Here is a 16,038-nt window from a genome sequence, read left to right on the forward strand (position 1 = left end):
TCAGTGAAAAGACTCAAGGAGATAATGAGAGGTGAGAGAATAGACAAAAGGAGATTGAATAGTTTAGCTTGAGAAGGGACAAGCATGGACACGGAAGGTGATGGGGATAAGTGAAATGACAAAAGATGCCTTCTTAACAACCAGTACACATTTTTTTTTTTTTTTTTAGACACAGTTTTGCTCTTGTTGCCCAGGCTGTCGTGCAATGGTGCCATCTCAGCTCGCCGCAACCTCTGCCTCCCGCGTTCAAGCAATTCTCCTGCCTCAGCCTCCCGAGTAGTTGGGATTACAGGCATGCGGCACCACGCCCGGCTAATTTTGTATTTTTAGTAGAGACGGGGGTTTCACCATGTTGGCCAAGCTGATATTGAACTCCCGACCTCACGTGATCCGCCCACCTCAGCCTCCCAAAGTGCTGGAATTACAGGTGTGAGCCACCACACCCAGCCTTTAATTTTTTTATAGGCAGCCGGAATAGGCTCGAGAGAGACTCCCTTGAATAATTTTTTATTTGCCGGTTGCGGTGGCTCATGCCTGTAATCCCAGCACTTTGGGAGGCTGAGGCGGGCGGATCATGTGAGGTCGGGAGTTGGAGACCAGCCTGGCCAACATGGTGAAACCCCGTCTCTACTAAAAATACAAAAAAAAATTTTAGCTAGGTGTGGTGGTGGGTGCCTGTAATCCCAGCTACTTGGGAAGCTGAGGCTGGAGAATCGCTTGAACCCAAGAGGCGGAGGTTGCAGTGACCAGAGATTGAGCCATTGCACTTCAGCCTGGGTGACAAGAGCAAAACTTTGTCTCAAATAATAAAAATAAAAATAAAGGCTGGGCGCAGTGGCTCACACCTGTAATCCCAGGCCTTTGGGAGGCAGAGGTGGATGGATCACCTGAGGTTGAGAGTTCGAGACCAGCCTGACCAACATGGAGAAACCCCGTCTCTACTAAAAATACAAAATTAGCTGGGGGTGGTGGCGGATGCCTGTAATTTCAGCTACTCGCGAGGCTTAGGCAGGAGAATCGCTTGAATCTGGGAGCCGAAAGTTGCGGTTAGCCAAGATCACACCATTGCACTCCAGCCTGGGCAACAAGAGCAAAACTCCGCCTCAAAATAAATAATTTAAAAAAAAAAAAATAGGCCGGGCACGGTGGCTCACGCCTGTAATTCCAGCACTTTGGAAGGCCAAGGCAGACGGATCACGAGGTCAGGAGATCGAGACCATCCTGGTTAACATGGTGAAACCCCGTCTCTACCTAAAATACAAAAATTTAGCCAGGTGGTGGCAGGCGCCTGTAGTCCTAGCTACTCAGGAGACTGAGGCAGGTGAATGGCGTGAACCTGGGATGCGGAGCTTGCAGTGAACCGAGATTGTGCCACTGCACTCCAGCCTGGGCAACAGAGCGAGACTCCGTCTCAAAAAGAAAAATAGGGCCGGGCGCGGTGGCTCACGCCTGTAATCCCAGCACTTTGGGAGGCCAAGGTGGGTGGATCACAAGGTCAAGAGATCGAGACCATCTGGCCAACGTGGTGAAACCCCATCTCTACTAAAAATACAAAAATTAGCTGGGCTTCGTGGCAGGCACCTGTAATCTCAGCTATTCCAGAGGCTGAGGCACAAGAATCGCTTAAACCAGGGAGGTGGAGGTTGCAGTGAGCCGAGATCGTCCCACTGCACTCCAGCCTGGCGACAGAGCAAGGCTGTGTCTCAAAAAAATTAATTAATTAATTAATTAAAAATAAATAAATTAAAAAAATTTTTTGAGACAGGATCTTACTCTATCACCGAGTCTGGAGTGCAGTAGCATAATCATGGCTCACTACAGCCTTGGACTCCTGGGCTCAAGTGATCTGCCCACTTCTGCCCCCCAGGTAGCTGGGGCTGGGACTACAGGCGCACACCACCATGTATAGCTTATTTATTTATTTATTTATTGTCGAAGCAGAGTCTCAGTATGTTGCCCAGGCTGGTCTTGAACTCCTGGACCCAAGGGATCCTCTCACGTTGGCCTCCCAAAGTGCTGGGATTACAAGTGTGAGCCACCACACCGGGTCTTAAACAATTTCTTTCTTTCGTTTTTCGTATTTTTTCCACCCCTAGCACACATATAGCAAGAATAATTTTTTTCTTTTTTCTTTTTTTTTTTTTTTTTGAGACGGAGTCTCGCTCTGTCGCCCAGGCTGGAGTGCAGTGGCCGGATCTCAGCTCACTGCAAGCTCCGCCTCCCGGGTTCCCGTCATTCTCCTGCCTCAGCCTCCCGAGTAGCTGGGACTACAGGCGCCCGCCACCTCGCCCGGCTAGTTTTTTGTATTTTTTTTAGTAGAGACGGGGTTTCACCGTGTTCGCCAGGATGGTCTCGATCTCCTGACCTCGTGATCCGCCCGCCTCGGCCTCCCAAAGTGCTGGGATTACAGGCTTGAGCCACCGCGCCCGGCCAAGAATAATTTTTTTCTAAAGGCAGGGATATACTTGTTTCTTTGTAGCCATGCTGTCCATATTTCAGCTTCCTGGTGGAGTACTGCACCTTAAGTGGGCCATATTAAAAGATCCACGTGAAGAATGACATTTTTAGTTCAAATCTCTGTTTTCTTAAGCTATTTGGTCAGATAAATCACACATGCGGCCCCCATTAGAGAGGTCGTTCCAACTGAAGCACCAGGACGTGTCTAGGTAGGCTGTGAGTCTTGGGGCGGTGGGGCCGATTCTGTAAAACTAATTTACGTTTTCACCCTGTTCCACCAGGGGGCAGACTGACTCAACAAATAACCTACTTCTGCGCATCCCGCTTTTTTCAAAGGGAATTGGGATCCATAGAACTAAGGGCTTGGACAACTAACGCTAAAATTCTAGGACTGACTTTTACGCAGCCCCAGAAACCGATGATAACTCATCTTCTAGCTTCGTTGAATAGCACCTCCAAAAATCAGCCCCATTTTTTTTTTCAATTTCTAGTGCCCTCCCTACCTTCACCGTTATTCCCAAAACTCTTTCTCTCTTCCCCTAATCCCTCTAAAATTTCTCTTCCCCTGGTCGTCGTGGTTAAACCTCTACTTCCCTTCACCCCAGACTCTCGCCTCAGAATAGAAGAGTAAGGTCGTAAGAGGGGAGCTACAGTTACCAAAAGGCTGTGGAAAATAGCGAGACAGGTAGGCCGGCCTAAGCTGGGAAGGGAAAACCGAGAGAGCAGAGGCCGGGCTGGCCGCCTTGGCCTGCCCAAAAGGGTGGGCGGGCAGGGGGTGGAGCCTGGAGGGGTGCCGCCTCTCCTTTTCCCGGAGCCTGGGCGGAGAGGGAGGAAAACTTCTTCCTGGCCTGGGCTCTGTGCTGCTCTGTTTGCCAACCGTCCAGTCCCGCCTACCAGTGCCGGGAGCTCCCCACCCCTCCCCCGGCTCCCCCGGTGTCCGCCATGGCCAAAGCCTACGACCACCTCTTCAAGTTGCTGCTGATCGGGGACTCGGGGGTGGGCAAGACTTGTCTGATCATTCGCTTTGCAGAGGACAACTTCAACAACACTTACATCTCCACCATTGGTGAGCCCGCTGGCCATGTCCCAGACCCCTACTGTCTTGTGACCTCCTTCTCAGGCTCCCGGATTACTAGTGACCCCAATTTTCAGTCCTCTTAGAGTAAGGCTCCTAAATTCTAGTCCCTCAACCCCTGGCTCTGACCCCTCCCCCATGCATGTCTCTGTATGGTAACCAAACCTCTCACCTCTCTGAGGCCTTCAGGTAACTCTTCAACTGCTGCCAGCTCCTCATTTTCTTGGTGCCATCACCTTAGTTTCCCAAAATCCACAAGAACTCTTCTTTTTCTCTGTGCCCCTCTTCCCCTACCCCCACCACTTAGAACTCTCTCGATCCATTCTCCACGTTTCCTGTATCCCTGTCTGCCACATCTTTTTCTCCCGATCCGATCTGTTAGCCTCTTTCCCTCTTGCCGACCTTCAAACTCTCCCACTGCGTCCCCAGCTCACCATCTACTTCCCAGGTTCCCTGCCCCAGTCTCCCTGCACCTCAGCTGAACAGGGGTTTGGGAAGGGTGGAACAAGGTGGCTGGGTGTGCTGGAGGGCGGCCCAAGGACTGTGATCATGAATATGCAGCCAGCTTGGTGAGGAACGTGGAAATGAGGGGACTTTTGGGGTCTCTGAGTCAGCCTGGTGACTCATCCTCCTCCCAGGGGCCCCCAGCAGGCTTGGGGGAGGTGCCCAAGTTTCTACTAAGAAGAACATTGTCTCCCCTCCTCCCTTCTTTCTTCATCTCCTCTGGCTTGGGAAATAGACAGGAAGAGTCTTATGACAATTCTGGTTACAAAGGAAAAGGAAAAATGCCCCCCTTTCCTAATTGTCTCAAAAGTAATCCTGTTTAGCCTCAGACTTTCCTAGTGCCAAGTTTGGCCCACTAGTTAATTCACATAGACTGGCTTCAGCTGCTTTTTTCCTTACTCTCTACTAGGAGGGTGGGTGAAATACCAGGAGTAGAGGGCTCTAAGAAAACAGAGAAGAGGAATGTGAAAGTAATATCTGGTGGGGAGACAGAGACTGAATTCAGAGAGTTGTCAGCTGGTATAGCTGAATGGACCCAAGAGGTGGCCTAAGGATCTTAAGCCTCCATGCAGAATTTTCATCACCTTTTCCCTCCCCAAATCCATAAAACGTAAGTAAAAATAGTATTCTTGCTATACAAATACAGCTTTGGGAAAATTCTCCTAGCTTGGCATTTCCAACAAGATTGCTCCCCAAGTGCCTCTCCTGCAGAATTTCTGGTGCTGACACTGCTCCCTTCCTATCCCTCCCATCACACAGTTTTACATGTGTGTGTGCATGTCTCAACTTCAGTGCATACTTTCCACCCCTAGGAATTGATTTCAAGATTCGCACTGTGGATATAGAGGGGAAGAAGATCAAACTACAAGTCTGGTAAGTGAATCCTCTGGGACGCCTCACCAGACTTCCTCATTTACCTCCTACACGCTTTTCCTTCTATTTTGTTTCATTTTTCTTCCTTTCCTCATTGCTCCTTCTAGCACTTCTAATCTATTTCTCTGGATGCACTCAGCTGTCCTTCGTCTCTCTTCCTGCTCTCCCAACTAGTTCCAGCTTTTTTGTAACTCTTGCCTCCTCTGGCTACAGAGCATCCTCTTAATTTGACAACAAACAACTGTTCAGTCATAACGTGGAAACAGGCTGTGAACCGTTAAATGGCAAAGGCAGAATTAAGACTTGACTCTAAGTCTAGTGTTTTCTCCAAAATATGGTGAGCCCAGAGAGCCAAATGTAGACCCTGAAGGGGTTTAAGTGGTATGAAGCTTAGTGGAGGCATAATGCTATGACATATAAGAGCAGAGTGGTGCACAAATCCGGTTCTTTTACTTATCTGCTGCCTGACCTTCATGAATTATTCAGCCTATCCAAATCTGTTTCCTCTTTTTTTTTTTTTTTTTTTTTTTTGAGACAGAGTCTTGCTCTTATCGCCCAGGCTGGAGTGCAATGGCACAATCTCAGCCCACCGCAACCTCCGCCTCCTGGGTTCAAGTGATTCTCCCACCTCAGCCTCCCAAGTAGCTGGGATTACAGGTGCCTGCCACCATGCCCGGCTAATTTTTGTATTTTTAGTAGAGACGAGGTTTCACCATGTTGGCCAGGCTGGTCTCGAACTCCTGACCTCAGATGATCCACCCGCCTCGGCTTCCCAAAGTGTTGGGATTACAGGCGCGAGCCACGGCCCCCGGCATGTTTCCTTATTTGTAAAATAGGGACAATAATACATGTCTTACAAGGAGAGAGTAAGGATTAGATAAAATGATACATATGCAGTGCTGGACACATAGCAAGCATTCAATGAATAAGCAAAGACATCTTGTTTCTTGGGCCACTACCATCTCTGGAAATCAGGTCAACTGTCTTTAATCCCACTCCCCTTTACTTTTCCTTAATCTGTTGCCCCACCATGTTGCAAAAGCTAAATTCTTGCGAGAGAGGAAGAATTCTTCCATTAGAGAATTCTTTCCTCTCTTCCATTCCATGAAACCTTCTCCTTCTTTAGGGACACGGCTGGCCAAGAGCGATTCAAGACAATAACTACTGCCTACTACCGTGGAGCCATGGTATGAAGTGTGGGTCTGGACAAAGGATGAAGGATGAGGCCACAGAATATATTATGAATACAAAGGGTCAGGGGTTGAGGCAGGTAAAAATGGGAGGGGTGTAGTGTGGGTTGCAGAGGACCCAACGTGGCCTAGTGTTTAGACCCATGGATGGAACTTGGTGGGTCACTTACAGGGCAGTGGGAAGCCTCAATGGGAATATGGTCCAGGTTGAATTTTGTCATCTCCCAGGGCATTATCCTAGTATACGACATCACGGATGAGAAATCTTTCGAGAATATTCAGAACTGGATGAAAAGCATCAAGGAGGTGAGGACCCTCCAGAAGAGATGGGGGAACTGGATAGAACCTGGAGAATGAAGGGAGCCATAAGGATAGGCAGGACCTAACTTTTTTTTTTTTTTTTTGAGATGAAGTTTCACTCTTGTTGCCTGGGCTGGAGTGCAATGGCACCATCTTGGCTCACTGCAACCTGACTCCCGGGTTCAAATGATTCTCCTGCCTCAGCCTCCTAAGTAGCTAGGATTACAGGCATGCACCGCCATGCTCAGCTACTTTTTTATTTTTAGTAGAGATGGGGTTTTACCATGTTGATCAGGCTGGTCTTGAACTCCTGCATCAGGTGATCCACCCGCCTTGGCCTCCCAAAGTGCTGGGATTACAGGTGTGAGCCACCGCACCCAGCTGGTGGGACCTAACTTTTACTTGTCTTTTGCCCCCCCAGAATGCCTCGGCTGGGGTGGAACGCCTCTTGCTAGGGAACAAATGTGACATGGAGGCCAAGAGGAAGGTGCAGAAGGAGCAGGCCGATAAGGTGAGGGCCAGGCTGAGCAATTTCTAGAACTGGGCTGGGAGGGCCAAGATAGGTTGCATTGCAGAGGACTTGGCTGCTGTCCTTAATTCAATTCTCTCCTTCCCACTTCACCCCTTATAGTTGGCTCGAGAGCACGGGATCCGATTTTTCGAAACTAGTGCTAAATCCAGTATGAATGTGGATGAGGTGAGATCCACACCCCCATCCCTGACCAAGAGAGGAAGTATTAAAAGGTAGATTCTCCTCCCTCCAAACTGATTCTATTCCCCACTTTAGGCTTTTAGCTCCCTGGCCCGGGACATCTTGCTCAAGTCAGGAGGCCGGAGATCAGTAAGTTGGTTTTGCTGGACTAGGTACAACTCTGGTGTGTGTGTGTTGGTGTTGATAAGAACTGAGGGGAGCAATGCTAAGATTTCTCATGAGGGTGGATTCACTTCAAACAGTTTATACCCTCACACCCTAACCAGCCATTCACACCATGACCCCTGTGCCCTTCTCCCTCTAGGGAAACGGCAACAAGCCTCCCAGTACTGACCTGAAAACTTGCGACAAGAAGAACACCAACAAGTGCTCCCTGGGCTGAGGACCCTTTCTCGCCTCCCCACCCTGGAAGCTGAACCTGAGGGAGACAGGGCAAAGGGACTGAGCAGGGGAGAAATAGCAGAGGGGCTTGGAGGGACACATAGGTAGATGGTAAAGAGAATGAGGAATAAAAGGAGAAGAGAAAAGGGAAAAGCAGAAAGGAAAAGAAGGAAGAGAGAGGAGGGAGAAGGGAGAGGAACGGATTGAGGAAGTGAAAGAAGGTAAGGAGGTAAGAAGAGGGAGGAGGAAAGGAAGGGGAGATGGCCTCAGGCTTCAGACCTTACCTGGGTTTTCAGGGCAAACATAAATGTAAATACACTGATTTATTCTGTTACTAGATCAGGTTTTAGGGTCCTGCAAAGGGCTAGCTCGGCACTACACTAGCAGATTTGCTCCTGTTCTGTCACTTTTCATGGTCTTTAATAAAGGCCACCATTTGCACAAATGTTCCTGTTTTGGGTAACTTGGATTCTTGTCAGAATTGTTCTCCACTCAAATCCAATTACTGTGTCTTCAAAGTGATTGATCTGCCTGAATCAGGCTGGGTTTCTGTGGAACCAGGACTAATCCTACCGCTGTCTCTTCCCCACTGTTCAGTTGGTAAGGAAAATAGCAAAGAGCAGGAGCTAGAGTGATCTGAAGGTCTGGATATCCTCTTTCCGCTATGGGGTCTGGATGCCCTTGTGGGCAGAGCCTTGTCCTGAGCACAGGAAATTCCAAGCGAGAAGGACTCTTAACAGTCCTAGCCTCAGGGAAATAACTGCACCTAGTGTTTTATCCAGTGATTTGTGCAAGCTTCTTTGATTCTGCTAGCAATCCATTTAGGTATTTGATAGGCATTAATATCTGCTTTTATTAGTGAGGAAAATGAGAAGTTCATTTATTCATAGATGTCTATTGAGTAATTTAAATATATATTGAGCGTCTACTAAGTGCCAGGCACTATGGCCAGTTATTTTATTTATTTATTCATTTATTTTTAGAGACAGAGTCTTGCTCTGTCTCCCAGGCTGGAGTGCAACAGTGCAATCTCGGCTCACTGCAACCTCTGCTTCCTGCCTCAGCCTCTCAAGTAGCTGGGATTACAGGCATGAGCCACCACGCCTGGCCACAATAGTCAGTTAATATAGCCCTTGGGTGGTACAAGGACATTTTTTTTTTTAAAAAACCAAGTCTGGCTCTGTCACCCAGGCTGGAGTGCAGTGGCATGATCCCAGCTCACTGCAACCTCTGCGTCCTGGGTTCAAGTGATTCTTCTGACTCAGCCACCCGAGTAGCTGGGACTACAGGCATGCACCAGCACACCTGGCTAATTTTTGTGTTTTTAGTAGAGACAGGGTTTTGCCATGTTGGCCAGGCTGGTCTTGAACTCATGGGCTCAAGTGATTGTCCTGCCTCAGTCTCCCAAACTGCTGGGATTACAGGCGTGAGCCACTGCGCCCAGCCTGGGACAAGCAAATTTTTTTTTTTTTTTTTGAGACGGAGTCTGGCTCTGTCGCCCAGGCTGGAGTGCAGTGGCCGGATCTCAGCTCACTGCAAGCTCCGCCTCCCGGGTTTACGCCATTCTCCTGCCTCAGCCTCCCGAGTAGCTGGGACTACAGGCGCCACCACCTCGCCCGGCTAGTTTTTTTTGTATTTTTTAGTAGAGACGGGGTTTCACCGTGTTAGCCAGGATGGTATTGATCTCCTGACCTCGTGATCCGCCCGTCTCGGCCTCCCAAAGTGCTGGGATTACAGGCTTGAGCCACCGCGCCCGGCCGGGACAAGCAAATTTTAACAAAAACAGCTCTTTGGCTGGGCGTGGTGGATCACGACAGGAGTTCAAGACCAGCCTGGCCAACATAGTGAAACCCTGTCTCTACTAAAAATAAAAAAAAAATTAGAGGGTGCCTGTAGTCCCAGCTACTTGGGATGCTGAGGCAGGAGACCCGCTTAAACCTGGGAAGTGGAGGTTGCAGTGAGCCGAGATCACGCCACTGCACTCCAGCCTGGGCAACACAGCCAGACTCTGTCTCAAAAAAACAAAAACAAAAACAAAAACAGCTCCTTACTGAATAACAAAGATGGCAAAACTACTGGAAATGCAAATGAGAATTCAGGCTTGGGCTGGGCACAGTGTCTCACGCCTGTAGTCCCAGCCCTTTGGGAGGCCAAGGTGGGTGAATCACTTCAGGTTGGGAGTTTGAGACCAGCCTGCCCAACATGACGAAACCCCATCTCTACTAAAAATACAAAAAATTTAGCTGGGCGTGGTGGCGGGTGCCTGTAATCCCAGCTACTCGGGAGGCTGAGGCAGGAGAATCACTTGAACCTGGGAGGCGGAGGTTGTGGTGAGCAGAGATAGCGCCATTACACTCCAGCCTGGAGACAGACTCCATCTTAAAAAAAAAAAAGACGAAAATTCAGGCTTGATGAACAGCATCCTTAAGTATATATATATTATATATTACAATTTATAATTACATATAACAAATATAAGTATAATATATAATTTATAAAATATAAATATATAAAATACATATATATTATAAAATTATATAATATATAATTATTTATAATGTATATTTTATTTTTTATTTTATTTTATTTATTTATTTTTTTTGAGACGGAGTCTCGCTGTGTCTCCCAGGCTGGAGTGCAGTGGCGCGATCTCGGCTCACTGCAAGCTCCGCCTCCCGAGTTCACGCCATTCTCCCGCCTCAGCCTCCCAAGTAGCTGGGACTACAGGCGCCCGCCACCACGCCCAGCTAGTTTTTTGTATTTTTAGTAGAGACGGGGTTTCACCATGTTAGCCGGGATAGTCTCGATCTCCTGACCTCGTGATCCACCCGCCTCGGCCTCCCAAAGTGCTGGGATTACAGGCTTGAGCCACCGCGCCCGGCCTATAATGTATATTTTATTTTATTTTATTTTTTATTTTTTATTTATTTTTTTTAAACGGAGTCTCGCTCTGTCGCCCAGGCTGGAGTGCAGTGGCCGGATCTCAGCTCACTGCAAGCTCCGCCTCCCGGGTTTACGCCATTCTCCTGCCTCAGCCTCCCGAGTAGCTGGGACTACAGGCGCCCGCCACCTCGCCCGGCTAGTTTTTTATGTATTTTTAGTAGAGACGGGGTTTCACCGTGTTCGCCAGGATGGTCTCGATCTCCTGACCTTGTGATCCGCCCGTCTCGGCCTCCCAAAGTGCTGGGATTACAGGCTTGAGCCACCGCGCCTGGCCTATAATGTATATTTTAATATATAATATATATATCCCCCTTTCACCATACATAATATTTTTTACACAGCAAAATGTAATAACTTGATAAATGCAGTAAGGATCCAAGCATTGATGGGGTAATGATAAGCCTTATTTGTGGCTTATGTTTAAGTTCTTTTTTTTTCTTTTTGAGATGAAGTCTCTCTCGTTGCCCAGGCTGGAGTACAATGGTGTGATCTCGGCTCACCACAATCTCTACCTCCCAGGTTCAAGTGATTCTCCTGCCTTACCCTCACGAGTAGCTGGGATTACGGGCATACGGCACCATGCCCAGCTAATTTTGTATTTTTAGTAGAGGTAGGGTTTCTCCATGTTGGTCAGGCTGGTCTCAAACTCCCGACCTCAGGTGATCCACCCACCTTGGCCTCCCAAAGTGCTGGGATTACAGGCGTGAGCCACCGGGCCCAGCCAGATACACTGTCAATCCCAAAATAAAGTGTTCTATCCTTTAAAGCTGTTGGGGAGGGTAGAAGCAGTGGTCTTTAGCCCAGAAAGATGCCTTGGGGGAGGAGAATGGGGAGCAGAATTAACAAGAAAAAAAATATGGAAATAAGCCCTTTGATCTTCAGAGGTGGGGTCCACATTATTTTATTAGCGCCCATGTTTATATGAGGTTTATTTAAGTACCTCCTTGTCTATCGAGCATCTAAGAAAACTAAAATCATATGGTCCCAATGTCTTGGGAGGCTGCAGGTAACACATATGTGAAACTAGGGGGCAAATTAGGGCAGAATTAGGTTAGATTAATACATTACCAAGGCCCAGGGCGGTGGCTTACACCTGTAATCCCAGCACTTTGGGAAGCTGAGATGGAGGCAGGTGGATCCCTTGAGCTCAGGAGTTCCAGATCAGCCTGGGCAACATGGCAAAACCTCCTCTCTACCAAAAATACAAAAAATTTTAGCCAGGCATGGTGGCACGTGCCTATGGTCCCAGCTACTCAGGAGGTTGAGGTGGGAGGATCCCTCGAACCCAGGACAGGGAGGTTGCAGTGAACCACGATCACACCACTGCATTCTGGCCTGGGTGACAGACCGAGACCCTAAGAAAAAAAATAAAAGTAAATGAAAATTCATTATCAGACAGTAAAGCATGAACCCAGAGTGCTGGTCAAGTCACTGCAGGTCTGAGTGTATATCAAGGTTTCACTACGTAGGATGAAAAGCAGGCAATGAATCTCTGGCCTGGGTGTTGACAGTCTAGGCCCAAGCCTCAGCTTTCCCACTCACTAGCTTGCTGACCCTGGACAAGTCACTTACATTCTCTGAACTTACTCATGAAACGGAGACACATTTCATTTGCCTCTCGCAAGAAAAAGTCCTGGTAAATGCACATTAGCATTTCCGTTTCACACAGAACACTGAGAGTCAGATACTGTCCTAAGATCATGGAGTTAATAACCACCAGAACCTAGACTCAACACTTATTGGAACTTCAAATCTCATGCTTTCTCATTGCACTTATGATTACTCCACTATGTAGGAGCAAGGGAGAGTTGAGAACATTTGAAGAGATTATGCAAAGGACCAGCTCTGCGGAGTAGGCTTAGCAAGTAACAGGAGGGAAAGTGACACCGTTCATCTGTGTAGCGGAGTGGGAGCCAAGAGACAAGGAGAAAGTTTCACGTTCGCCATGTGTCTCGGATATTCCCGCTTCTGCAGGGACGAGAACGCGCAGTTTCGCCTCCATCCCTTGACCTCCAACACAGCTTCTCCACTGGACCATCGGTGGCGATGAAGGGGCAGCTGCAGAAGGATGACAAACTGAAGCTTGACGGTGAATCCTAGGGTTTTAAGGAGAGAGCAAAGTCCTGAGACGGCGACGTATTGTCCCTGCTCACCAGTCCAGAATGAACAAACAGGAGCCAGCCAGGGATCAGCGAGCCAAAAATCCCGACGAGCCTCTGCAACCGCCATTTGCCATTCTCGCAAAGACTACCGGGACCACAATGCAACGGGGCGCCGAGTTAATTCCCAGCAGGCGAGGCGCCACCGACCGCGGAAGACTACAAGCCCCAGCGGGCTACGACGGAACGCGCCCGGGAACACCGGGCCCCCAGCTCGGGCCAGCGCCCGAGGATCATCCACGGGGCTAGATGGCTGCGTTGGGGGCGGGAGCGGAGGTGAGCGGGCGCTAGGGCCGTGCTCCCCCGCCGGCCCTTCCTCCAGCGCCCTGTGGACCCCGCAGAAGGCGCTCGCCTTCCTGGCCCGCAAACGCGTAATCGATTTTTCTCGCTGTGGCAACGGGGACGTCCCGAAAGATCCTCTGCTCCGACAGGCAACTTCGGCCTTCCCTGCCCTGACCTGGAACCTCTGGGAGGGCTGCAGAGTAAGTGCCGCCTCTGCGCTCTGACGGAGGCACGAGGCCTGCGGCGTAGGTCCCTCTGTTCTGACAGGTGCGACACTTAGCGCTCCATGCCTGCGGGCTCCGGGAGGCATGGCCTCCCCCAGGGCCGCCACCTCTGCTGGTTGCTCTGTGCTTTCACCTTAAAGCTCTGGTAAGGAGCGGGTAAGGGGAGGGAAAAGGAGGTCACTGGAGGACAGGATCGCTCCCGGCCCCGGGGTTGGGGGAGACCCTATCCATGGACAGCGCAGGAGGGGGTGCCCTATTTTCTGGATTTTGACTTTCGTCCCTTCCGCCCACTCCGCTGCAGTCAAGCAGAGGCTCCTGTGCAGGAGGAGAAGCTGTCAGGTGGGTGATTGTCTGGGAACCCGACACTTCCGTCATTTGTTTTTGGTTTTAGTATCTTCCCCATATACCAAGAGCACAGGTGGAAAAGGGCGGCACCACATGGAATGAGGGCAAGCGCTGTGCCGGGAATTTGGCTGGGCAGAGCCTTTGGGAGAAATGTTTTCTGAATGGTCTGGGATTGGCATTTATCTTTCCTTTCAGCGAGCACCTCAAATTTACCATGCTGGCTGGTGGAAGAGTTTGTGGTAACAACAGAGTGCTCTCCATGCTCTAATTTCCAGGCTGTGAGTATCTGTTTCTCTACCCCCCCCCGCCTTTTATTTTTTTTGGACATCCAAGCAAACACTTAAGCAACATGTTAACATCCAAGTCTTATTAAGCTGCCTTTGCATCATCTTTTTTTCTTTCTTCTTGCGGTCTCAGTGTATGTCCAAATCTGTACTTGCCTTTCCCCTGAAAATGTGCCTCTTTCTTTCCAAGCTAATGGCAGTATTCAACTGACAACTATGGTTTTTTTGTTTGTTTGTTTGTTTGTTTTTGAGATGGAGTCTCACTCTGTTGCCCAGGCTGGAGTGCAGTGGCGTGGTCTCGGCTCACCACGACCTCCACCTCCCGGGTTCAAGCGATTCTCCTGCCTCAGCCTCCCGAGTAGCTAACTGGGACTGAAGGCGCGTTCCACCTTGCTTGGCTAATTTTTGTATTTTTAGTAGACTCGGGTTTCACTATGTTGGCCAGGCTGGTCTCTTAACTCCTCACTTCATGATCTGCCTGCCTCAGCATTCCAAAGTGCTGGGATTACAGGCGTGAGCCACCGTGCCTGGCCTCAGATGATAACTATGTTTTATTCACTTTTAGTATAGTAGGCTCTGGAATGGAATGTATGCTTGCCTCTCTTAGATTGTTGCCTCTGAAGTGTTCTAACATGCAGCCACCACCTCCACCATCCGCATCAGAACTCTTTCATTAGCTCTCTGTTGCCTACCACTCCAAACCATAATAGTTGGGCACCTGCACCTTCTGAATGGCAGCCTTTTTGTTTCTCTGTTGCCCCTTCCTAACATGTACTTTGCTCCTTTTCTCCTGGCAGAAAACTACCCCTGAGTGTGGTCCCACAGGGTATGTAGAGAAAATCACATGCAGCTCATCTAAGAGAATTGAGTTCAAAAGGTGAGTGCTGTTTCTCTTCTCTGGATCACCTCCTTTGCTCCTATGACTTTAGATGGATGGTCCCACCTTTTCCCCTGGTCTGGCGGTAGCATGGAATATTTGAAAGAAGAGGTGGCCGGGCTCACACCTATAATCCCAGCACTTTGGGAGGCTGAGGCTAACGGATCACCTAAGGTCAGGAGTTCAAGATCAGCCTGGCCAATGTGGTGAAACCCCATCTCTACTAAAAATACAAAAATTAGCCGGTGTGGTGGTGGGTGCCCATAATCCCAGCTACTTGGGAGGCTGAGGCAGGGAGAATCGCTTGAACCTAAGAGGCAGAGGTTAAAGTGGGCCAAGATCATGCCACTGCACTCCAGCCTGGGTGATAGAGCGAGACTGTGTCTCAAAAAAAAAAAAAAAAAAAAAAAGGCCGGGAGGGGTAGCTCACACCTGTAATCCCAGCACTTTGGGAGACTGAGGCGGGTGGATCACGAGGTCAGGAGTTCAATACCGGCTGGCCAAGATGGTGAAACCCCGTCTCTATTAAAAATTCAAAAATTAGCCGGGCTTGATGGCAGGCACTTGTAATCCCAGCTACTTGAGAGGCTGAGGCAGAGAACTGCTTAAACCTGGGCAGGGGAGTGGTGTGACCTCAGTGAGCCAAGGTCACACCACTGCACTCCAGTCTGGGTGACAGAACGAGACACCATCTCAAAAATAAGAAACAAGGAAGATGGGATTTGGAACCAAATTACTTGAATCCAAGTTCCAGCTCTATTCCTCAGCACTATGTTATTGGCCATATTTTCTCATCAGTAAAATTAGTTAATACTAGCTCTGCTTATCCAGAGAATAAATTAAATGATCTATTTGAGAGGGATTTGTGTACTATACACACACCAGAAGCCTGGCTCTGATTTCCTCTTGAATATATCCTGGCTAGGCTGAAGTAGAAGGGAGATTAGAAGGAGAAGCTGTCTGGCCTTCCCTGGGAATAACTATTCCTTCCTGCCCTCAGCTGCCGCTCAGCTTTGATGGAACAACACTTATTTTGGAAGTTCGAAGGGGCTGTTGTGTTTGTGGCCCTGATCTTCGCTTGTCTTGTCATCATTCGTCAGCGACAACTGGACAGAAAGGCTCTGGAAAAGGTCCGGAAGCAAATCGAGTCCATATAGCTACATTCCACCCTTTTATCCTGGGTCTTAGAGACCCAATCTCAGACAGTGAAAGTGAAATGGACTGATTTGCACTCTTGGTTCTTTGGAGCCTTGTGGTGGAATCCCCTTTTCCCCGTCCTCTTCTTTCAGATCATTAATGAGCAGAATAAAAAGAGTAAAATGGTTTCCTTCCCTTCTGTAACTTGGAGCAGGAAGTCATAGGGGCAGAGAGGGAAAGGAGGCGGCTACTTAAGGCCCTAATCTACCAAGTCTTCCCCACCACTTCTCCCTTG

At 49.0% G+C, this 16,038-nt stretch overlaps 2 protein-coding genes across 2 annotated transcripts; both read left to right on the forward strand.

Moving 5' to 3' along the window:
• Positions 1–3,248: 3,248 nt before the first annotated feature.
• Positions 3,249–7,937, forward strand: RAB13 (RAB13, member RAS oncogene family). The gene is made up of 8 exons (XM_007977016.2): positions 3,249–3,523; positions 4,849–4,909; positions 6,036–6,096; positions 6,328–6,405; positions 6,821–6,910; positions 7,031–7,096; positions 7,187–7,240; positions 7,416–7,937. The coding sequence occupies exons 1-8, from the start codon at positions 3,400–3,402 to the stop codon at positions 7,491–7,493; spliced, it is 612 nt and encodes a 203-aa protein (XP_007975207.1). The 5' UTR covers positions 3,249–3,399; the 3' UTR covers positions 7,494–7,937.
• Positions 7,938–12,486: 4,549 nt separating this feature from the next.
• JTB (jumping translocation breakpoint) lies at positions 12,487–15,930 on the forward strand. The gene is made up of 5 exons (XM_007977017.3): positions 12,487–13,245; positions 13,402–13,439; positions 13,641–13,723; positions 14,527–14,606; positions 15,607–15,930. Exons 1-5 carry the CDS (start codon positions 13,163–13,165, stop codon positions 15,761–15,763), a joined length of 441 nt encoding a protein of 146 aa, XP_007975208.2. The 5' UTR covers positions 12,487–13,162; the 3' UTR covers positions 15,764–15,930.
• The last annotated feature ends 108 nt before the right edge of the window (positions 15,931–16,038 follow it).

Source organism: Chlorocebus sabaeus, chromosome 20 (genome assembly GCF_047675955.1).
Source record: "Chlorocebus sabaeus isolate Y175 chromosome 20, mChlSab1.0.hap1, whole genome shotgun sequence".
Taxonomy (NCBI): domain Eukaryota; kingdom Metazoa; phylum Chordata; class Mammalia; order Primates; family Cercopithecidae; genus Chlorocebus; species Chlorocebus sabaeus.

Bases quoted from the DNA above. Each gene is read 5' to 3' on its own strand.
- RAB13 (XM_007977016.2), top strand. From the start codon at position 3,400: ATGGCCAAAGCCTACGACCACCTCTTCAAGTTGCTGCTGATCGGGGAC. The intron at 6,097-6,327 runs GTATGAAGTGTG...GTCATCTCCCAG, and splicing joins CCTACTACCGTGGAGCCATG to GGCATTATCCTAGTATACGA. The intron at 7,097-7,186 runs GTGAGATCCACA...TCCCCACTTTAG, and splicing joins CCAGTATGAATGTGGATGAG to GCTTTTAGCTCCCTGGCCCG.
- JTB (XM_007977017.3), top strand. From the start codon at position 13,163: ATGCCTGCGGGCTCCGGGAGGCATGGCCTCCCCCAGGGCCGCCACCTC. The intron at 13,246-13,401 runs GTAAGGAGCGGG...ACTCCGCTGCAG, and splicing joins GCTTTCACCTTAAAGCTCTG to TCAAGCAGAGGCTCCTGTGC. The intron at 14,607-15,606 runs GTGAGTGCTGTT...TCCTGCCCTCAG, and splicing joins AAGAGAATTGAGTTCAAAAG to CTGCCGCTCAGCTTTGATGG.